This window comes from Papilio polytes, unplaced genomic scaffold, assembly GCF_000836215.1.
Source record: "Papilio polytes unplaced genomic scaffold, Ppol_1.0 DF824102.1, whole genome shotgun sequence".
Classification (NCBI taxonomy): domain Eukaryota; kingdom Metazoa; phylum Arthropoda; class Insecta; order Lepidoptera; family Papilionidae; genus Papilio; species Papilio polytes.
This window is the reverse complement of record NW_013525102.1, coordinates 2,495,915-2,521,465: the sequence shown is the minus strand read 5'-3', so window position 1 is coordinate 2,521,465 and position 25,551 is coordinate 2,495,915. Positions and strand designations below refer to the sequence as shown.

Here is a 25,551-nt window from a genome sequence, read left to right as displayed (position 1 = left end):
CATGTCTAAAAAAATATTGATAAGTAAATAAACATTTGAAAACAAAACAATGAAGTATATCTGAGAATATTATTTTAATCTAGTGCTACTAGCTTTATTGAACTTTTTTGCAAACTGTTTTCAGTTTTCTTTTTTCTTAAATTTATAATATTTTATTCTTTCATAATTGATAGATAAGCTTGTCTTTTTTTTCAAACGAGACTAAAAATATTAGTAAATGCAAAACTTCAATTTGAAAAATTTTTAAGTAGTTATTTATATTATGAATGGAAATTAAATGTTTTACAAACAAACATCCTGAACTTTATAAATAGATTTGGTACGACGTAACCTAGTAATGGAATATGACCTCCGACGGTCCCTGAGGCACTCACCAGTCGCCCGAAATGTTTTACGCCGGTCAAAAGACGAACAAGAAAATTGATAAATGTAAGATTTTAACTTACAAAGTGCAGCTTCAATTAGCGAATGTGGGAGGGCGGCGGATGGCGGGCGGCAGGCGGCGGGCAGCACGGCAGCGGAGCCGCCATCTAGCGAGCGACAGCGCCGCCCACCGCTGCGACCGCGAGGCCACATGTCACTTATGAATATGAGGCGTTATGATTATGAAAATATGCTCCGCCCCGAATATGGAATATAGAGGAGGGGGTCCGTGCGGGCGCGTGCGAATGGGCGAAGTTTGATTTATGAGCCGGGCGCGGCCCCGCCTCCCTGTCATAACCGAGGCCCGGTGCGCGCGCGGCCGCCGCCCGCCGCCCGCCGCTCGCGCTCAGTCCCGCTTCGGATGGCGAGTGGTGCGGCCGTCACAGCACGCTCGCAACCCGCGATAGCGCCCGAACGAGTCGCGCCCGTCCTTACGGCACAGCGCCGCGAGTGAGCGCCCGTCCGACGCCCGAGCCTGCCATGCGCCGGCGGTGAGCCCGCCGCGCCGCCGCCATGCCGCGCATCAAGCCCGCCACCGTGCGCCGCGTCTCCATCGGTACTCACCACTCCGTCACCTCGCACCACCTTGCACATCACTTCACACTCGACACCGACTACGCGGTGACTTATCCCGCGGCTGCTGCCGGACCTCTCGGCACCGGCATCCTCTCGCGATGATTCAGTTCGCCACAGTAAAGTTTGCTATACATCAAAAAGTGAGCACTAAAATTCGCCCACGACGTGGTGAGTAAACAGTGCAGTGAATTTCCGCGCTTAAATTATACGAGCTTTCGTCGAGTAGCCGCAGCCGGTGCGGAGCGGCGCGGCCGCAGCCAGGTGTTCGTACGATATCATATTCATTGCGGTGACACAACTTCGACGTGCCAAAACAAAGTTTGATCGTTCTATCCGCGTGTAGCTTACTGAGCTTTTTCTGGTAAGCTTTTGAAAGCAATCGAGTTTTTCATTGGCTTTCAAAGAGTAATAGGGACAAAATATTTTTGTTGGAATGTTTGACGCCGTAAGTAATATTTTATTAAGTTCGTAATAAAAATCAAGTAAAGTGTAAAGCTGTGCCCGTAGAGTCATAAAATAATTTTATGAGAGGAAATTCTACAACTTTTAGTTAAGTCTGATTCGCTGTATAAAAATAATAAATAACAAAATACGTCGATGAGACTTTAAGGCTTGTGTTCTCTTTTCTGTAAAACTGTGCTAAGGTATGTTCCCACCTTCTGTTGGAATATCTTAATAAAGTGTTTACTTAATAATTTTTCTTATTTTATCCACTAAAAGTCTAAAGTAGAATGTAGAAGTTTTTCCCTTTGGCATAATAATTTTGAAAAGTAAATAAAAAGGCTTTTAAAAAATAAAGTAGTGGATGAAAGTTTGTAATAATCAAACCACTATCTTGTCTTGTCGCGGGCTACAGCTACTAGCTGCTTTAAATATAAAAAAATAATGAACCTGCAAATACGTGTTTATGTCAATTTAAATTTTTTAAAAAGCATAGTTTAGGAGCCTCAAAATAAAATATCGTAAGGGAAAAAGTATACGTCGTTAAAGTTGTGTAATTTTCAAACAAAAATATGTAGTTAAAATATTGTAGCTTAAGGCGGAAGTTATTGTAATGACATTTTTTAGACCTTTAAACATTTTTTCGTTGCTTTCAATGTCACTTTCTGAATAAATTTGATTTAATAGCGATATAATGATATATGTTTCTTTAAAAAATAAAATGCTTTTTTTAGTTCCAAGGGCATATAAAATGATAATTCCTACGTTATTGTAAATATTCTAATGGTATAATAAAAATGCTCGTTTGTAAAAACTTACATTGAATTGTGGAAATCAACTTTATAAATATAGTAATAGAATTAATTTTGCTCATTATGTACAAAAGCTCAAAACTAATATTGCCTATTAAGTTGATAGACTCTAGATAAATAAATTAACTCGTTTTCTATATACGGTACTACTCTGCATATACCTTTCATATCAGATATCCCGCTGGCAACCTTAAGTGGGGGGAAGGGAGGGGGATATCAGGGTCTTTTCCTCTGTAAAACACGAACATATCTAGATTATTTAATATGCGGGTTTTTATAAGTTGCGCCTTACAATAACATGCAAATATATGCCGACTCGTGTAGCAAATGAACCTGTAAATTCCCTTGCTCTATATTTTTTGTTTAACATACATCATGTGTATTGACGTCATTATGCCAAATTATGCTTATGTTTTATGTTAATAATTTAAATAAAGTTTTTTAATAGCGGAACATTAACATTTGTATAAATGATGAACTTAAAAAAGTTGTTTATAATTATTAAAAAATTTGGGGCAAAAATTTTACTTTGTCACCCTTAGAACATCTTTCTAAAGTTTCATCAAAATCTATCTATTTAGAAATAAATAGGGAAAAAACATATCTACGACTTTTTTGCACACGCACACAATAAAGGTAATGTAATTTAAAATTACAGTCTTACTAATAACCTTATGGGCTTAGTAATTAGCGTCAACTCTTTAACCAAAGCGGTTTAATGATTCTTGGTTCGATTCCTCAACGAATTATAGTTTCATTTGAGTTGGAGTAACATTCATTTGTTTGAGTATCCGAGTATTAAGTCTCTTCCTTCGCTCTGAACGCAATTTAAAACGAAGAAATTATTAAAATTATCCATTCAAAGTTGATTCAAACCAGTTAGAGTTGATTATATTCTTATTCTTATATGAACATAAGTAATTTAATAGACGCCCATTAATATTTATTATAAAAATAAATATTTAATTCAATTTTTAATCTTAGCTGAGTATGTTTATTTAAGTATGATATTTATCGTCTGCTAGAATAAACAAGTCAAAAATAACTCGTAACTATTATGAAACAAATCGTTCTCGAAATAGAGTTGATATTCGTTCAACCGGTTTTTTTCGTCTATTTGACACATTTTGATAAAGGCCTTAAGTGGCTTTATATTATAGAATGACGCGCCGTCAAATTTTATTAATCTTGCGCTCCGCTCTTTTACGACTGATCTATAAATTTCTGAAGCGGCATTTTATCTATTCTTACTATTGAAATCCGTCCAAATCATATTCTTCATGAAACATGAAGTTTTTCTTGACGCTAAATACAAGAAGAACAAACATTTAAAAACTCAATGATTACCAACAGGTTTGACTATAGCTTGAATATAGCTCTTGTTACTCTTGGCCTTGATTGGTAACTTAGAATAACTTGGTTGTAGTAAGAATCTTAATATGTAATTCTCTTGACTAATACTTATGTAATCAAAAATGCTTAATTTTGCTTAGAAACCTTCTTAAACACGATACTAAATTGTAAACATTTTTTTAAAATAATAATAATGCCCGATATCGACCCCTTTAGCCCAGTAGTTAATAAAATTCACGTGTTCTAGAATTCGAATCCCAGAATATAAGACTTTTCGTATCACGAAAATCAATAATATTTTTTTTAAATCTAATTATTGACCTTTGTATTAATACATAAGACGATTTTGTGAAAGCGAAAATATTTTTTTACTCCCATCTAATATGGGTTTAAGTTTAAGTTTTATGTAAATGTTCATCTTTTGAATTGTAAGCAATATTTGCTTTTATAAACGTATAAATCATTAGTTTTCAAATCAAATTGAATGGTTCTCTAATGATTAAAATACCGAAACTAGTAATTACAATCCGGTTCTATTTCGTACCGAAAATGAAATATTGGTATCTATGCATATTGCGTCCATTTACCTTGAATGATGAATAATAACGTGATGTTTAACTTATACTTTCTGTAAGTGGATTAATTGCTGACTTTAAAATGAATCGAAAAATTTTAATGAGGAAGAACGTGCAGATAACGTGAGTAAAGTAATAACTAAATGTTAACAAATTACAATTATATTTTATATATGAGATATGTTTCAAACTTGTCCTATCTAATTTTCAGAAGTCGTATTTTTTCATTTATTACCAATATTTAGATAAAAACAAATGATACCTACAATTTCATTTCATTAAAATAGATCGCAATATAATACGCTTTCAGCATAGAAGAATAATTTAGGTATAATTCAAATCTCAAACTGTGAGCTATGAAATAGAGAAACGATGTTATCGATTTATTTAGAAAACGAAAAAAACCTACAGACACGTCTGAAAATTGTCAAACACATTGCATTTGCATTGTTGCTCTTGTACAAGGAATTCGAATTGCAAAAACTTTTTCATACATCTCCGCCGGCCGGAGAGCTTTTTGAGGTTGCCGCACAGTCAGCAACAAACAAATATAGATAATCCTTCTTGCGGCTAAATATTTGAAGATCGGTAGCTAGTCACAAATGATACGTTTTGTCCTCACTGAAACATTATCTCGGATTATAGCAAACGCTTTGTGCGCGCTGACCATTTATAACAACAAAAATGTTGTAGGAAAAGGTACTGTCATAATTCTGCTCAAATTTTACTTTTAAATTCGTTCTTTAGTTGAAAAATATAGATATCGCCCAGCGTTCGACCATTAAAAAGTTCATGGTGAAAGTCGAAAAATTCATAGAGATAAAGAAAATTTATTCGTTTCGTGTTATTGACTTTTTTAATAACCGAATTATAATATCATAAAGATAAGTTCGTTGTGAAACAAGAGTTTAGTAAGAATTCAACATTCCGAAGAGATGCCACGCCCGTAAACCAATAATTACGATTCTTTACCTAATACATTTAAATAAACAAGAATAACGTAAACGTAAAATTAGAGATTGATGTACTAAATGTCCACTTTCAAGTGTAAAGAAAATACGCTTCAGTACAAAATATATGATTTTAAACTAGGCACATCAAATTTTTGCTTGTTTAATATGCTACAATTTAATATGGTAGTTTTCAGTATTATCAGTATTGATAAAAACCTCTAGCAAAAAGTTTTGATGAATTTACCAAACACATTAATTTCCGATGATATGATGACTCCTAAAAATCTCTGGTAACATTGACCGCACCTCGAACTATTCATTTCATATACCTCGATCGTTATTTCATTTCAATACTCCATAGCGTGGCGTTTAATAACTATTTGTAAAAATGTCATCTAAATACAAAAGAATACAAAATGCATTATAATAAATTAATAATTACATATTTATTACGAAATTAACAATCCATTGTCTTGTAATAAATTTTAAAGATACACACAAGTAATGATTTTATAAAAAAAATCATTTTCATTAAAGTTTTTACCGACATGTCTAGATATTGTAGGTATCAGGTTTATTTCAGTAAATTAATATTCTAATATGACGAAATAAAACATACAGCAACGATCTTTGAATTATAACAATGGATAATTAGTTGTGTAGCCATATCAAAGGTCAAATAGATTTCCAATACTATGAATTTAATATAATAGTTTAGTAAACATGGAATATTCCTGCGTCATTCCAATATTCCTCCCTCAAGAATAACACCACGAATGCTTTCAACTTTTGCGAACACTTCGTGTTCACTTCGTTATTCATATGTTATTTGAAAACAATCTTCATTACCACAAAAATAGTTAAACACGTGTTTAAAGTCTTTGACCGTCAATAATTGATATATAGTGGTCAATATTGTTATATATTTCACCATAAATATGCATCACCGCATTGCTTTCGGTAGAAGTAATTTATTGCTTTAATACTAGCTGTTCCTCGTGACTTCGCCCGGTTGATATTAAAAAAATAGCCTATCTTACTCAGAGATAAATTACCTTTCTAATGGTGAAAGAATTTTTAAAATTGGCCCAGTAGTTTTTGAGTTATTTCAATACATATAAAAATACAAATCTTTAAGATAAACTAGAATCGCATATCGCAAGTCTATACATAATAATGTTTTTAAATATACTAATATGAAAAGGGAAATTTGTATTTTTGTATATGTATTGAAGAGCAACAGCTAGTAATGACATGATTTGTGAAAAATCCGCAGCTGGCGCTAATCATGGTATTAAAGCGTTGACATTTGTTTTAGTTAAAACGAATTTGAAAGACTCTTTTATGGTATAGAAAAATGTGTTTATAATATTGTTGAGACAAGGATAAGAATATATCTCGTTACAAGTGTCGCGCTGTTGCTGTTTGTACAAAATTAATTCACCATTTTCCAAACACTACTGATATATTTTTCCATTTCTTTAATTTACAATTATTTAAAATTGAATAAATGTAAATAATGCAATTGAAAAATTATATATCAAAGATGCGTTTAGGCTTATTTCTACATTACGAAAAAAATGATAGATACTGTAGACAGCATTTTCTGTTGTCATGGAAACAAATCTTATGAAACGGAAAAAGCTGCTATCTTTAATATTCTATCCATTTAGATATATCAATTATTTTAATGATAGTCACAATGATGCCATTGTTTTTATAAAACATTCGACCGCATTTTCATTATAGCCGCCATATTAATATTAACAACCGAATAAAAAACACAATTACGCTTATTAATACGCAATTAAAAATAATGATCTTCTGCGGTCCGTTGTTGGCATAACCGAAACGTAATTATTATAGTTTTTTTTATTATTCATACTGCATTCGTAGTCCTTTTATCGATATATTACTTTGTAACTTAAAATAACTTCACGTAACATCTACATTTTAATCATTACGTGATACTAAAAAAAAAACAATGTGCAAATCTTTACCTCTGGCATTCGATTAAAAACAAATCGATTTTTTCCCTAATTGTTCGATTAAATAAGTTTATATTTATTTATCTCGTGTCCATTTGAATTTTTCCAAGTTACCTTATCGAGCGAGCTCACCGGCTTTCGAGTCCGCAAGAAAGTTCCTCCGCGCTTCATATGCACTCGCTTAAGGATAAACTCTTTTTAATATAACTTTGGCACTCTTTGACTGTTCAGATAAACAATTTAAATAAATAATCTCTCTAGATCGTATGTTAAATGTTAACCCTACGTAATTAATTTTTGTATTACCTAAATTAGTTACTGATGGCATATTTACATCTTAATGTCGACATTTACTGGTTAAATATTTAATCTTAACAATATTCCTTTTTTAAAGTAAATGAAAAGAAAGTTATAATGAATTATATCGACAGTGAAAACCCACTGTAATTCATGAATCTAAAGAAAAATACAAATGAAGCTTCCAAAAGAGGATCTCATATTTATTTTTCAATTGGTACCTAATTCGATACCTTAAGATGATATTAAACTGCTACCATATACTTTACATGTTACCTAGCCATTCAAATTATTATTGTCATTTATAAAATCAATGCCCAGAAATTTAATAAGTTGAAACAGTACTAGTAACTTCCTATGAAGTTTAACGAACAAAAACAGCGGCAAAAAGCGATAATTCGTATGCTACTAGCTGCCTACACGAATATCATTTAATAACGATATCGTTTTCATATACGGTATTTAATAATTACTAAATAGTGGATTTCTTTCTGAATAAATTCTTAATTTATAATTTTTATTTTTGTCTTAGTTATTTTAGCTGTAAACTTCAGAAATTGTAAGGAAACTGTATCTACATTATTGAAATAAATAATTATAAGTTGATTCAATGATTTTATTCTCAATTTGATTGACATTTTAAACTGTGCCAGGAAGGAATGACTAATGATTTTTAAAGCTAAAAATAGAATTTTTAATACTTATTTTTTTTTTGTAGGCTGGTAGTTAAACTAATGCAATAATTAGTACCTACTTTGTTGTTTTTATGTATAATATCTGAAGTTTTAGCTGTGGTTAAGATACTAATTAAACATAATATGGTTTGCTCCTTTGTAAAAAAAAAAAAGTTACTAATAGAAGAGAAAGAAATAGTAGACAGAAATAAAGTTTATCGATGTACCTTTTTAATTTGTCTTATAATTATTGCCGTGGATGTGTTAAAAAGGAGTTTTTTATAAAACAAATTAATTACCGCAGTGACAGGTGTTTTAAAATATTTACACGAACACTCTGGATACCATAATAAGAGCACATCGCCGTAAAAATGATAACAGGAACGGAATGCTTGTATATGTTACTTAGAATACACGCGGCGAAACTGAATAGCCATTGATACTAACTACAAGAATTGTTTACATTCGCTTTTTCTTCATAAAATGTCTAGTCGTTTTTATTATGGAGAGACTAAAATATTTTTTCGAATAATATTGAATAACATTCATTCGAATACAAATTTAAGATATAAATAAAATCATTTATTGGAAAATACGTGACCTAAAAAATTGTATCTACTTCAAATTGAATTTACCTATATATTTTTATACTAGCAGTTCCCGTGCGACTTCATTCGCATGAAATAATGAAAATCGTTTTATTGTTTACATTTGTCAAATTCAATTGCAAATGTCAAGATGACATGACATGATCACAGCATGGTAGCCTCGCTTCCTAGATGTTGGCAGCAGCTTATGGTCTCTTTCCTACATTACGGTTTTTATAAAAAATATTTACCCCCTAAGTTTAATAGCGTGAAAATATAGCCTAAAGCGTGAATTAAATATAGGGCTTTTTATTAAAAAAAAATTATTCAAAAATATGCTGTAATTGCTGACATCTTAAGCAACAAAGAAGTGTGTGTTTACGCTTTATTATAATAGTATAGATGACATTTTTACATATCACTTTATAGTAATAGTTAATATCTCCAGTTTTAGTTAAAATTGCTACTTCTCGAGAATGAAAAATGACGGCAAGCTATACGTAATTATGTGTATCGACACCATATCGGGCGTTTAGATAAAAAAGGCGTTTTTCTATAGAAAAATGCGGTTACGTCTTAGTAGTGGTCCGGGCCGCAACGACCGGAAAGACTTAAAAAACGATACTTTCATACGAATAAGACCGCACATCCATTAATATGGAATGCTCATATCCGCGCGATGCCCTCTCTGTTACTATCAAAATTATTGCTCATTCATAGACCATATAACATTCTCAAATTGTTAAAAACACCTACACCTGTTTACTTTAATTGAAGTTTTGAATACGTTGCGTAGAATCATTTAATTATTTACTTATATGGAACAAAGGTTTAATTACTTATTGGAATATACGAGTACTAAGATATTGGTTAACTTTGTATGTTTATGCGACATGGGATGAACAACTACAAAGTTGACAAGCTAAAGGTTAGCGTGGTATGGACATGTTATGTGACGAGACGATAGGGACATAGACCAGAAAGTGTTAAGAATGAATGTAGATTACTACAAAGGAAGAGGAAGACCGAAGAAAGTATGGATGGATTGTGTGAAAGAGGATAAGTTTAAGAAGGGAATGGATTCAGATATGACGGCTGATAGAGATGTATGGAACAGCACATATTGTGCCGACCCTCCATAAGGGATAAGGGCAAGTTGATGATGACGGGATAAACAACTACATAACAAAAAACAAAGGGATTAGAAAATGCTTTGAAATGTAATAAGCATAATAAGTACCTGGCATCTAACATTAAAATTGTACACTAATCAGTAGCTTTGAAAGAACTTAAAAAGTTTCATATTTTACAACTAGAAGAATCTCCGGTGATAAAAATAGACACACTAAGCAGCTGCTAGTCTTTGCCTTATTTTACTACAAATCTATAGGTACATATAATAAAATTGGAGTGTCTGTTTGTAATATCAGAAGTAAAATTCCAGATTTCGAGAAGATTATATATTTGCGTTGCTGGTAACGTAGGATGTAAGCAATCAGCATATTTTTGAATAAGCCTTTAATAAAAAGCACTACACTCACGATACGCTTTCGGTAATATATTTTCACGCTATTAAACTTAAGGGGTAAATAAATTGGAAAAACCATATGGGAAATGGACCATAAACTACAAGCTACCAACATTAAGGAAGCAAGGTTATTATGGCAACGGTAATTTTTACATTTGCAATTGAGAATTTGACAAATGTAAAAAATTAACTGAATTATAATTTCATGCGGATGAAGCCGCACGGGAACAGCTAGTTATCAATACGGCCTTATTCAAGGTAACTTTCATCTCTATTTTATATCTCACGATGCATCCTTTGGTAATAATCAAATATTAAACGACAACGATGAATATAAGAGTTTATTATAAAATATATTTCCACGACGTAAATATAACCATTTCAAAGAACAATTACAATCTTATATCTCAAATGTTCAGCAAATCTTTCTCATCGTACCAAAATATACTCCAGAAATAACTAAAGCTGTAACGGCTATTTACATCGCCGCTATAATTAGATAGCTAATTTATTAATCGCTTACCGTTTATACTCGTAAAGTTAGATGTTTAAACATGATATTATTTTATTCAAATTTTGTTTAGGTTTGTTATATTTTTTCTAACAAAATATAGTCATTGTTATTGTTGAGTTTATTAAGTTATTTAACTTCTTGATTTTTTTTATAAAATCACATCGATATATATTTTTTAATTTAAATCGTGAAGGTGACTTTTGCCAAATGATTTAATTTTTAATATAAAAATCAAATACAACGTTTACTAAGTAGCTATTGTTAAATTGCATGTATATTTGATTAGATTGAACTTTCTATTGAATAAATGAGGATGTAAACTCGTTATGACTAATGAAAAAAACACTACAAATGTTTTTTTTTTAATTTCAGAAATATTCCAGTATCCATTCATCCAATTTAATTTAACTAGATTAAATTGTCTCGTTACTATGGAGCTTATTTTCTTATCTTGTAGTTCGTAAGTTGACATGGATGCTTATTTATGTTTATAACAAAAAATTCTTATAAGAAAAATGTCTTTTAACACGTACAAAAATCACTTACTAACGTTTGTGCTCAATTTACTGTGACAAGCATATCCATTGTCACGTCTCGGACCTAATAAGCTCACTAGAAACGCCAATAGCGTCTACTGTCTCTGTCTACCTCGACAATGATAAAAAGCATGAGGGTTTGTTTTATTTTATTTGAAATTCAAGTTGATAAGCATAAGAAATGACTCGCTTTTGTTTAATACGTTCGTTTTCAAGAGAAAAACTCGCAACGTTATTATTGAAAATTTCATGCTCTCTGTTATTCTTTGTTACTCTGAGTATTTAACTATAAAATTAAATCTTACACAAAGTCATAGTTATCTCAGATTTCTATAGAAAAATTATGTTTTAAATGTAGAAACATGAATCATTCAAGATTCTTTTAGTTCGGAATTAAACTACTAGCGACATCTGTTGTTGAGTAGCAATAACTAACATTATTTACATTTATGCAATGTGTTGATTATTTACTTTCTAGACGATCTTAATTATTTATAATTTGACCATGAAAAGTTAAATAGTGTTTCAAATGCAATTTCGCTTAATAATACCTTTTTAGACATACAGAGACTATCCGCAGCGGATGTTTGACACATCATGATTATTGAAACTTTACTACGCGCAAGCTTGTGAAATGCGATATCGTGCAACAAATCATAAAGTAGATACCTTTACCGAAAGCAGTATGGTGATATTTATGGTGAATCATATAGCCATGATGTCCACAATATCGATGAGTGACATTCAAAGACTTGTAACTCGTGTTTTTCAAAACGAATTAATTTTTTTTTTATATAATACACTGTGTATTATATTTAAAATTATGTCATACTTAAACCAAATCAATTTAATTTGCTCTAATCACACGAAATAATGTGGGTTTTCAACCGATTAGACAGTTACCGGTATACTGAGCGTAGCTTAGTGGTTTTTACGTACCATATATTGATATGCTTATGCTACAATACATCACTGTTTATAACTTAGTAGTATAAATTTTCTGTGACACATAATTGCAATAAGTCCTCAATATAAGAGACATCCAGTTATATTATTGCGTTCTCGTAGATAGGGAAAACTGGCAGACTTTAATTAAATACCTACAAATAAACACTATACATGCTAAACCAATCACCATTATTAATTACACACTCTTCTTTCAACGTTAACAAATTATTGTATTGTTCTAGGTGAAAGCTCTGGCTCCTGTTCAGAAGAGGAGATACACAATGTCTTACCCGAGGAGGCGAGACACCAACCCGAAGCACACATGTGCCCGCGATGCCAGGAACAATTCGAAAATCTACACGAATTTCTGTATCATAAAAGACTTTGCGATGAGAAGGCAATTCAAATGGGCGAAGAGAGAATGCACTCCGATCCCGAAGAAATGGTCGTTTCGGGCGATGAGGAGATGGACAGTCCGAACAAACGATTAGAACAAGTGCGGAGACATCGCCAAGACGCTGAAAATAATAACAGCCTCGACGACGGCGAAGCGGAAGTGCCGGAGGCTGACGTCCCGCCCGTGGGGCTGCCGTTCCCGGTGGCCGGCCACGTGACGCTCGAAGCTTTACAGAACACGAAGGTAGCCGTCGCCCAATTCGCCGCGACCGCTATGGCGAACAACGCAGACAATGAAGCGGCACTACATGAGCTCGCCGTTCTGCAGAGTACGTTGTTTACACTGCAGCACCAACAAGTGTTCCAGTTGCAACTGATACGTCAACTCCAGAACCAACTGTCACTAACTCGACGAAAAGATGACCAGCGCCCGAGCCCACCACCCCACGAGGTCGAGCCCGAGCCCGCTGCGCCTGCACCGCCGGCTCCGACGCCGTCGCCGCCGCGTCCGCCGCGGGAGCCTTCCCCCGTACCCACTCCTCCTACGAGCCAAACCTTGCCGTCAACCCACGGTCACCTCACGCCTAGACCGGAACCCATCACTGTTCCTAAGCTCCCGACCTCGTCGCCGCCCATGATGACTCACCCGCCCTATAGCTCCATATCGTCGTCGTTAGCGTCTTCAATCATTACAAATAATGATCCACCGCCATCCTTGAACGAGCCTAATACTCTCGAGATGCTACAAAAACGAGCGCAAGAAGTTCTTGACAACGCATCTCAAGGTCTGCTGGCTAACAATCTCGCTGACGAGCTTGCTTTCCGTAAATCCGGAAAGATGTCGCCGTACGACGGAAAGTCCGGAGGACGAAACGAACCTTTCTTCAAACATCGATGCCGGTACTGCGGGAAGGTTTTCGGTAGCGACTCTGCGCTGCAAATCCACATTCGATCGCATACAGGTGAAAGACCATTTAAGTGTAACGTTTGTGGATCTCGATTTACAACCAAAGGCAATTTAAAAGTTCATTTCCAAAGACATACTGCGAAATTTCCGCATGTGAAAATGAATCCTAATCCGATACCGGAACATTTGGATAAGTACCATCCTCCGCTATTAGCACAGCTGTCGCCGGGGCCAATTCCTGGAATGCCACCCCATCCACTTCAATTCCCTCCGGGTGCGCCAGCGCCTTTTCCGCCAAGCTTGCCGTTATATAGGCCACCGCACCATGATTTACTGCCACCGCGTCCTCTTGGCGACAAACCTCTTCCCCCGCATCCGCTGTTCGCGATGCGAGAAGAACAAGACGTTCCGGCCGATCTCAGCAAACCGTCGGCGTCAAGCCCGCCCCGTGCGCCCGATATGTTTAAATCGGAACCGCAAGACGACGACTGCCAGCGCGAGTCGAGTTATGATGACAACGACCGCGTCTCACCAAAGCGAGAACCTGAAGAAATTGACGCCGGTCACGATGCTGAACAAGACCGATACCCATCGACGTCCCCGTACGATGATTGCAGCATGGACTCAAAATACAGCAACGAAGACCAGATCGGCAGGGAAAGCCCGCACGTCAAGCCCGATCCAGATCAACCGGAAAATCTCTCAAGTAAGAATTCACCGATATCTGGACCAATTTCAATAGCTACGGGACTACGTACATTTCCTTCGTTTCCATTATTCCCTCATTCCCCTCCTAGCAGTGTCTCCTCTGGGTGCATTACGCCTTTTCACAATGTACCTCATGGCATTGTCGAGCCCGATTTGTCTCGCGATCCCATATTCTACAATTCATTACTTCCGCGACCGGGAAGCAACGACAACTCTTGGGAGAGCTTGATAGAAATAACTAAAACTTCGGAAACTTCAAAATTACAACAATTAGTTGATAAAATAGACAATAAGGTATCTGACCCAAACGAATGTATAGTGTGCCATAGAGTTCTCTCATGTAAAAGTGCCCTACAGATGCACTATCGCACGCACACCGGCGAGCGACCGTTCCGATGCAAGCTTTGCGGTCGTGCTTTCACAACCAAAGGAAATTTAAAAACGCACATGGGTGTGCATCGCATAAAACCTCCTTCACAAATGTTGCACCAGTGCCCAGTCTGTCACAAAAGGTTTTCTGACCCTACAATATTACATCATCATATTAGGCTTCATACTAGTGAGCGAAGTAACATTTCTTACGAACAGACGCGCACTTTTGATGTCAACTATTTTCCTCAGTTTAGTAATTCTTCTGACACTGCTGAATTTCCACCGTACCGACCGTTTCCACCCCCCTTATTTCCCACTCCATCCACTCCCGGCGACCGACGGGCGGACTCCCGCGGGACCGATGACGAGAGCGGCCGGGACGCGCGTGCACCTGTCGCGCGGGAGTTCGACGACGACTCAGACATGAAGGATCGTCGAACTTCGCCGCTCTCCGTCTGCGCCTCGGCGTCCGAATGCGAAGTAAAAACCATCACAACAACGGCTTCCCTCCCATCGGCGACAGGTTCGGAGAGTGGGCGCAGTGCGCGCGCGTCGCCGCCATCGCCCTCGCCCTCGGCCTCGCCGTCATCGCTGTCGCTGTCGCTGTCACAGTCGCTGTGCTCGCCACGGGCCACGCCGCGCTCGCCGCCGGCCTCGCCGCATGACCACCTCGCGCATCCCGCGCACCCCACGCCCCTCGCCGCGCTTGGAGCTCTCGGCGGATCGCCCTTCAGCCCGCTCGGCCTCGCGTTCCCTCCCGCAGGTATGCGATAGCGGGATGTTGTCCGCCCCGGTCGACCGACCATCCGTCCCTCCCTAATACATCCTAATAATACAAACTAGCAATAACCGTCTCGCCGGGCGCTCGATAACACGCTGAAAGTACTCAATTAAATGCATCTTGTCAAGATTATGCCCTAATCAACGCTTCCATGAGACTCGGACAGTAATAGTGACATTGAACAGTGGATTTATTTGTATGCAGTGCGCGGCAACACGACGTGTAACATCTGCTACAAGACATTCGCCTGCAACTCCGCGCTCGAGATCCATTACCGCAGCCACACCAAAGAGCGACCCTTTAAGTGCACCGTCTGTGACCGAGGATTCTCCACAAAGGTATGTTGCATTTCATTGTCCATAATGTTATTGAAATGTATTCTTCTTGGTACCGCTAACATTTCATTCTATGATATATCATACAAAGTAGAAATCGTGATTTAATTTAAGGATTAAGCGCACGGTGCGTCGATATCGGTATGTCAGCGCGCCGCGCACCTTGCTGCGTGGCTGCGACTGCGATTGAAAGTGTTGGCGCGTCGCCAGTTTTTACTTTATTGTTACACAAATAGCGACACATCGCTACACTTTAATGACGTTCCATCTAATTGTCACACTCGCTTCGACCGCAACGACTGCGCCATTGTAATCGACGATAAACGATGAAATAAAAACGTGAAATATTAACAAGATAAACGAACGCGATAGCAGTGTATAACGGCTATAAACAACATTATGTAGCGTTGTTTATAACACTATATTAGAGCGGGTGTAATTCTCGGAGCGACATCTTGCGACTTAAATCAAACGACATCACGTGTAAGTCACAAGTTCGCCGGCAGCTCGGGCAGCTATAGCGAGTGCAGGGACTTGGCAGCTCTGCAGCTAACTTCATGCTCTGGTTTCATTTCATCCAAGTTTCAGTGCATTAATTTTGCAAGTAGTAATTACAAGTCTTCAGTTGACGCCCCCCACCTCGCCGCCCTACTTCCCCCGCCCCATATCCGCCTCGCATTACTTCAGCCGTTGTCTACCAGCGGCGCATCCGAGCCACCGTCGACTTACACACTAATTGACGACCAACTTCGCAAACTTGTAGGCGTCTTACTGGTGATTTAATCAAATTCTCTTACAAACTTCCTTGAACGCATTCTCAGTAAAACAATATTTTAGTCGTTATATTACCTAAATTTCATAATATCAGATATTTTCATATAATATATATAGGTTCTCAGCTCAGTATACTAACCACATATCTGGCGATTACAATAATTAGGAACCATCACCAATCAAGACCTTATCTAAATTACATTTTCGGAATTAATTTATACAAACGTAGTTTAATAGTATGGGGCGCCTATATCATGTCTTCTTAATGATATTTCTGACGGGAACGTCACTTTCGTAATAAAGCTTAGCTTCCACTCAGATTTCTATAAATCTAGCTTTTTATTCAGCTTTAGATAAAAATAATGATAATTATTTAATACGATAGTAACATTAAAATACGCATTTTAATAGTACCAACCTAATATATTTTGGCGTTAATATAAAGGAATTACGTTAACCATAAACGAGCGTGAGGAACGCCGCTACTTATAATCATAATTTATATTTAAATAATAAAGCAATTCGAGCTCTACTTAAGGAAATTAATTCAATGTTATATTCAATAAATAAACGTTGTTAAAAGAGTGTTTTTATGGTGATTCGAGTTTTATAATGAGCGGGCAGTAGGCAGAGGGCAGCACCGTGGCCGTGCGCCGAGCGCCGAGCTTCAGTCCATCTCCGCGCCACTAAAATGATAACTCATAAAAACAACGTCACACAAAACGATCGGAATATTAATTCATGTCGTAAAATATTTATTGCATATAAATCCTTGAGCCTTTACCTACGCCTCGCATCATAAAAAAATTATTTATGCTCGACAAAGTAACATTTTTCGTATGTTTCTGAAAGTGTCCGTGGAGCGGTCTTATCAATAAAATACACATTATTTATGACGGCGCCGTTTTGAAGTTTAATTTCTGTTACCTCTTGTCGTACTTTTGTTTAATTAAGCTACGTGGGTGTAGGCCGACGTTTAATTACAAATATGCCGATATCTACATACCTCCGATTTACATACGCACTGACCTAAAAGTCTAAATAACTCACAAATCACTCGAGCAACGCATGTCGTACGTTCAGTTAAACGTCTTATAATTTAAGTGTCCACTTGTAATTATAACGTGAACTTTACTGGCCCGGCCGCGAGAAAGTTTTCGACGAATTATACAAAAATATCATAAACTTTAATTCCGTATGTCACAATAGGTATTTAAATATGTATTAAGCAAATCCATTACAATTAATTCGTTTTTGAGAATAAACGTTAAAAATAAATGATATCAAAATACATAAATTGTTCTTAAAATTTTACATAACTTTTTATTTGGTTATAAAATTCTTAATGCATTTAAAGATAAAAATAAAGTAGTTAATGGACAAAAAACACGAGTATACAAACGGATTAATCATTTTATTTTTTTATAGATATAACCTATTAATCATACCTAAGATGGGTTATAACCTAAGTCTTAAGTTAGTGAAAAGGTTGCACATATTTATAGCTTTAGTAGGTGTTCATGTCGTGCTTATCCGTATCTACTTAATTACACCCTTCATCTTACAAAGGAGAGAGGTCAATAAACATTTTATATCTCCTCGGAACGTACGAACATTACCCCATAATATATTAGAGTACCTATATCATTTTAGAAAGGTGCAACTACCTATATAGCAAAGATAATATTAGTATCTAAAGTATTAGGCGATTACATTGGAACAATCCATTCTCTTCATGAATTCAATTACTGGCAGATATCGTGTTTAAAAAATCGTTCATGTACTTTTAAATGTTTAACTGTATAAAATATGTATTAGAAATAATTAAACTAATGAATCTAATTAAAATAATCTCTTCTTTAAACCTTACAAGAATCGAACCAACCAATTATTTCTTCACCCAATCTGTATATTACCTGATCGGCTTGAAAGTCAAAATCCGAAGTCGAAGGTTTAAACTGTGTCATACGACGAGAAGAGATCGAGATTAAACTCTTAAAACATGATACTATTTACAACGGATGGATCGAAATGTAGTGTATAACGTTATTCCATAAAAAATAATCTATTTGTGTTAGAGCTTGTCGCGAGTATTCAACACAGCTACAGGCGCATTTAAAATTACAATAAACGCAGCCGACACGAGTACAGCGACAGCCGGCCACGAAAGTTCAAACGACAAACTGTTAGCAATTCCGATAGTTTATTGACTTCTGAATTTAGTTACAGTCAATACCCGAGTTATTACCAAACAATTTATACAATACTTATTAAATGCGTCTAGATGTTGAAATGAGTTCATACGTCTTTGTAAACCAGTAAAGATAATGTAGCTTCTTAATTGTCTCTTGTATGTAGTTACCCTTTAGACATTCGTGGTCTCCAACAGCTAGTGTTTAGGTAAACCCACGTCACATTATAAATTAAAACTAAATGTCGAAAAACTTTCTCAGTCCGATTCATTAAATATTCCATTATAACTTAACTTTGTTGGTTTCCTAATAACTATTTAATAATAATTAGACTCATCGCAACCACCCCTACAGTAGTAGCCCACATTGTTGATAATTCTGACAACTTCATTTCGATAAGTTTATAGTAAAAATGTTTTCTACTCGTATTAGTACATAATGAAAACAGAATACATTAATTTTGCTTTCACTGCTACTTAAAATTTTATCTAAACAAACAAATTGATTATTTTTCCATAACTTAATAGTATTTTATTGATTTTAAATCGAAATAAAGCATTCCGAATGAATCGCATTAAAATGCAAACATTTAAAACGGCGCAGAGAACAAGCGCATCGAAGCTTAGCGAGAAATAAGTCCCATCGAAACCAGTTTCATGCCTACCTTTAAAATGTTCACACGTAAAGATACGTTGACTAGTTGCTTTCATACTATTCAGTGTGAATCACCTATTTATAAATCCTATAAATATAAACCATAAACAAGATATTCTACAATAATCACTAAGATTAGCTAACTTTTATACACCGAATATTATACGTTACAGAATAAAGAGATTCTTAGACTTAGAATAGTATTTTTTTTTTGTAATTTATATGGATTCTTTCCTTCTTCTTCTTTTCTGTTAAATGTATCTGAAAGGGAAGGCATTGGCTCCTGTGAACAATGATTATACAATAAAGAATCTTTATTATTATTATTTTTACTCACGTGTATCATGCAAATAAACCGAAAGCTATTTTTGTATATTAAAACAACATACAATTATAATTTTCATTACTAAATTCTCAGATAAATTAATTTTAGTTTATTAATTACGATCTAAAAATAAACCTTTTAAATCCTATTTATAGAACGTTGAGAGAAAAGACACGATTTGTAAATTAAAGCCAATTTTAATTTTCTCGTTAATTTATTCAATTAACTAAATTTCATGACAGATTATTAACTAATAATAAGATTGTGATAAAGATAAAAAAGCAAAAACCTTACTTATGACAACGCACAAGGTAATTCATTTTTAAGTTCCAATGTGAACCAACGGACTGAAATCGTTCTGACCTCATTTAAAATTGCAAATATTATATTTTTTACGAAGGTAAAATTCATACAGCGTTTTGTGAATTACATAAAACTTAATTCGTTTCGCACCTCGAATGTATTTTCACGAATTTAATTTTATACAATGTTAAACGTTATTATTTTATAATTGCAAGCTTTTTAAAATAATTTTCCTTCAAAAAGAAACTTTTTAAAAGCTATATTTAGAAACATTAAAACCTTATTTTACTTAAGCGTGTCCCAGCAAATTTAAATTGTTTGATAACAATCCAACGTGTAAAATATATGATGGAAATATCGGATTTTGTTCCCTTATCTGACAGTGGCGTCATTTTAAGCTATCTGAGCCTTTATCAGCCAGTGGTGGGACAGTCCCTTAATGTAATAAAATACAATTTAGATGGATGTTGATTAAAGTTTAAAGCCTTAACTACTAAAACGATCTCGATTAAACTTTGCATAGATGTCTACATCAATAACATGACATAGTCTGGAAGAACACAAAGGCTTATTAAGTTTTTTCCTGGCGAAAAACGTCGCGGTCAAAAGCTAGTATCTAAATAAACACAGCAATATGATGATGATGATCAAAGTGACTAAGATGTAAAATCTGTATAAATATTAGATTTAATTTCCAAGTAGGCATGTTAAACTGTGTTGTTGCATTTCCGTTGTTTTTAAATGTTACTCTATATGTATTTACTATATCGATTATTTTTGTAATCGCTCTAACCTACGGCATTTTTTCAACTAATTGTAGGTTACATAGCTAAATAAAATGTTTGCTTCTCATGTGGGGTTTCTAAACTCCTATTCATCCCAATTGAGCTCACAAAATTAATTTAATTTCAACATCGATCAATTTCTTCAACATCTATTCATACATCATAATATTGACAAATATCCAATTTTAATATTGCGTAAACATTTCATATAGGCAGAGTAATATAAATAAAAACATCAATAACGCATACGAATCGCCTATTTAACAGATATCGAACTTCCAGTGTCCCAGTAAAGTTGTAGTTATGACCTCGACTGTAATATTAATAAATCACCAGCCTTATCTATAACTCACAAATTTAGTCAGCTAATTATATGTCATCAATTTAGTTGTATTAATACGCTTGAGAAGTTTCATGGTTATGTAAAAACTTTTCGAATGTTCCATTCATGTAAATAACTTGATATAGTTAGGAATATTATTTTTTATATTTTATCCTTGCACCTTTTATAACATTATATAAAAGGAAATGAATGTAATTGCTCTTATCTTTAACTTTTATGCTTTAATTTTTATGTTCATAATCCATTTAAATAATGTTTGTAAGTTACACAGCTGTAGTATCGATCTAAAATTTTTCATAAACATTGACTCGTAATTCTAATATTTAATTACTGTTGTTCCGGTAATAAACGAATAATTGGAACTATATTTATGTGACATATTGTTAACAGTTTATATACCGCCGAACACAAACACCGCATGCTATGTATGTTGTGTGTGTGGTGCGTGTGTTAAGCTTTCGCGTTTTTGTGGTTCCAGAGCAGTGGCGGCGGTTGCCAGTGCGGACGGCGCGCGCGCCCCCCCCGCCCGCCGCACGCCACTGCTTTGGACCTCTGGAACGCCTTCGTCTACCCGGTATGCGAGAGTGACGCCTGCGCGTGGACTCACACACCTACACCGAACAGATCCGACGTGGGCGGTGGCCAATACACCTCTAATCTATTACCGATTTGTAAACAAAATTCTAAAATCAATACACTCATTGGTATCTCTATTGTTCCGCCCATGTTCGTAACTGTTTAATCCATTTAGGGCGTAGAACTACAAAAATGAAAGTACACGTAGATATTTTAACATTTGGACTGCAGCTAATCGAAATTATTCCTTAATTTAAGAATAGTCGTGTATTTTCCCTTCTAATAAGAACAAACACCTTAAATAAATATTGATAGAAATATAATTTAATTAGGTATGCAAAATGTAGCTAAGCAGTTATATTAATACAGATATTTTACACAATTATAAACTTAAAAATTGTGTACTCATTATGTTGTTATTTTTCTGCAGGGCAACATGAAACAACACATGCTGACGCACAAAATCCGCGACATGCCGCCCGGCTTCGATAAAGGAGGCAACGGGCCCGCGGGACCCAACGAAGATACTCGGGACCCAAGTCCGGACAGGCGCTCGTCGCCCGATAAGATGGACCTCAAAAGATCCCCGCCCGCGCACCCTCCGCCGCCCATGACGCACGCCCCTCCCATCGACATGCCTCCTCTGCCCAAACGGCCTACGGGTAAGACCAAATTAACTTAAAACGAATAAGGCATCTTTTTTAATTTAAAGACCCGTTCAACAGCCATATGAAAATGCAAGTGTCTAATTAAATGAATTGTTTGTGGCTTCATGCGCTTACAAACATGGAATAAGTATCAACGCACACCTTAATCTGCTTAATCTGTCATGCTATAGCCGCCATACTTCTCGATTGCAACCTTTCATTTAATTATAGGTACTTTAAGTAATTAAAGAGGGTGTGATGTGAATAAAAAAGTTTAAATTAAAAACTATATACTGTCTTGTAATCAATCGACCGGTGCCTGTTGTCAGAATTGGCAGGTGCAACACTTACTAAGAGAAAAAACATTTACTAAAATAATAAAAATACGTTACATGAGTTAACATATTTTGTATGTCAAAGCATGTACATGTAGGGTACTTGTAAACTATGTTCATGACGACTTATAGCTTTATTTAAAAAAAAATCTCCAGCTATTAGTAGCCGTCAAACGGTTCAACGTCGCCCCAGATATAAATTGTCTTTGTAAGATAAAATTAGAGAGATAACATAAGTTATTTGTACATGTGTATAGAAACTGATCGAAGTATCTGTATTAATAGTATCGAGCACGCCAACACATCCTCCGCCGTCCGCGTCGTCGAAGCACCTTTGTGGCGTGTGCCGCAAGAACTTCTCGTCGTCGTCCGCGCTGCAGATACACATGCGCACGCACACCGGCGACAAGCCATTCCGCTGCGCCGTCTGCCAGAAGGCCTTCACTACCAAAGGAAATCTTAAGGTACACATTGCTTAAATAAAAAAGTCACTTAATTTCTATGTTGTTTGTTTTTGGTACATTAGACATACATAATATTCTGTCAAATAAACAGCGTGTATATGTGTAATATGTAATGTGTATCGCAGGTGCACATGGGCACGCACATGTGGAGTGGCGGAGCGTCGCGGCGCGGCCGGCGCATGTCGCTGGAGCTGCCGCCGCGCCCGCTGGCCGAGCCGCACGACCTGCTGCGCCGCCCCGACCTCTTCTATCCCTATCTACACGCGCCATTCCTCAACGGCATGCAGCAGAAGGTACATTCTACTTTTGATAATATTACGTTTACTTGGAATAAAATGAATACAAGATTTATTTCTTTGGCAAAAATCAATCTTAATGATAGGGGTTTGTTTACAGCTGAACGAGATATCAGTGATCCAGCAGAGCGCCGGGCAGAACGGCGTCGCCGGCAAGTTCCCCGGATTGCTCGGGTTCGGTGCGTTCGGCGGCGTGCGGCCGGGAGCTGCATCTCCGCTCGAGAGGCCGCCCTCGCTGGAGGGCGGCGACGAGCGGCAGGCGGCGATGCGCGAGCTGGCGGAACGCGGTCGCGAGCTTGCTGAGCGCAGCCGGCAAATGCGCGACGACGGTGAGCACTACCGCTCGCCCGGCGCACACGCGCACGCCCCGCTGCAGCCGCCCGCCGCGCAGCCCTCGCCGCCCGCGCCGCACCACCCGCACCCGCACTCGCTCGCCTCCCTGCCACCGCCCGCGCGCACCGAAGGACTCACAGTTTAAATGAGAAAATTTGAAATTTGTTGCACATTCCATTTTAATCCAACGTCAATGATATCGAGTGCGAATCTGGCGAGAAAAGCGGTGCGAAGTTGCGACTGCCGAATGCGGGTGGATCGACGAGCGACGCGTCCATATTTATGTACAAAGATGTAGCACTAAATCGAAATGAGGACTGATAAAGCAACGACACGAGAAGCGTGTCGGTGGTTAGCGTAAGATGTGCCGTTCGTAGCGCCATGTAACGAGTTGTTATTCCACGTGTTATAACGCCTAGTATTAATATAAGTAAGTTATACGCACGAGTACGGGCCTGGGGCAATCGGGGGCTCGTTGAGTCCCACGTTTATGTCATTACTCTGTGATAGCGCACAGCCGCGGCCGCGCGCCCTCGCCGGCCGCATGTGCTATACAACATCAAAAGTAATTATAAATTATCCCAAAAATTAATTTCATAAATCTATCTAACTTTAAATGTATATAAAATGTATGATAGTAGTCAAGAAAAGAATAGTTAAATGCAGAAAGATAATTAATTTTATATTTATACATTGCAACTGGAGTGCGATATGCATGATTTTCATCTTAAATACCACATTCCAACTTGTTTACTTATCTCCTAGACGAAAATAATTCGACCTAAATGTGCACTGTAGTCCAATTCAGAGATTGTAAAATTTGTTTACCTATGCAATGTATTGTTTGGTTCAATTCTACTTCAAATTTATTAAATCGATGTATTAAAAGAAATCAAGGTAATGCTAATGTCACACTAGATATTCAACTACTTTTAACTATTGTAACAGAGGTTAATGACATATTCATATCATGTAAATTTTAAAAAAGTATTTGCATTTGAGGTCTACATAGTTATAAGTATTTAGAGTCATAGCTATTATGTATGCTTTAGAATACTTCAACATATCTTTGTAATATATGTGAGCGACTGGTTTAAACAGACTTGAAAGATTTTTGTTACTGTTAGTAATCATTTTCCAATATCGTCTCAACAGACTGAATGATCGAACTGTTTCCAAATGCATTCTTTTCCAAATGTGCATTTTATCGATGCTTACAATTGTCAATATTATAACTAAGTTTATACTCGTTTTCGTTCATTCAGAACGAATGAAAAGTGAATGTTTTATATTCCTAGGCATCTGTGTATAAATGTCCTAAATAAATTATTTATTATATCGTAAATCATGCATACACTCTTAGTATTAAAGAACCGCTTGTGGGCGTTAGGCCGCACGCAACAATTTAGTTGTCTAGATTAAATTCTCATAGCACCTACGAGTTATTGATTTACAAGTTGCAAATAGCCTAGAGTAGCCTTAGCCATCAATACGATGTGTCATGTCATGTCACTATAAATAATCATTGTAAATTATTAAATGTTTATGTAAATGTCCAAAAAGTATTCAAATTATTTAAAAAAACAATTATACTACTAATTCTTTTCTTTTTTGTTATCCTTTTGCCTTACCTTCCCTTTTATTTTACAATTTTTCGCATTTAATGATGAAGAAATTAAAGATTAAGAACGTGTGCACACCTTTGACTAAATTATCGTACAACCGTTTGGTCTCGCTTTGATTTCTATGAGCTTTTATGGAGGTGAGCACACTACTCGATTTTAGTTGTGCAACTAAACAGTACAATTGGTTACGAAACA

General features: G+C 36.2%; 1 protein-coding gene across 5 annotated transcripts; it reads left to right on the top strand.

Annotated features, from left to right (window-relative positions):
* Positions 1 to 782: 782 nt before the first annotated feature.
* Positions 783 to 25,335, top strand: LOC106099579 (homeotic protein spalt-major). 5 transcript variants are annotated; one of them, XM_013278148.1, is made up of 9 exons: positions 783 to 979; positions 12,448 to 14,214; positions 15,112 to 15,351; positions 15,574 to 15,707; positions 21,559 to 21,654; positions 22,087 to 22,318; positions 22,924 to 23,102; positions 23,228 to 23,395; positions 23,499 to 25,335. In XM_013278148.1, the coding sequence occupies exons 1-9, from the start codon at positions 937 to 939 to the stop codon at positions 23,874 to 23,876; spliced, it is 3,237 nt and encodes a 1,078-aa protein (XP_013133602.1). In that variant the 5' UTR covers positions 783 to 936; the 3' UTR covers positions 23,877 to 25,335. The 5 variants fall into 5 exon arrangements, with proteins under 5 accessions (XP_013133602.1, XP_013133606.1, XP_013133601.1 ...); XM_013278152.1 differs by lacking the exon at positions 783 to 979 and adding an exon at positions 996 to 1,167 and having other exon boundaries at positions 12,448 to 13,563; XM_013278147.1 differs by lacking the exon at positions 783 to 979 and adding an exon at positions 997 to 1,167.
* The last annotated feature ends 216 nt before the right edge of the window (positions 25,336 to 25,551 follow it).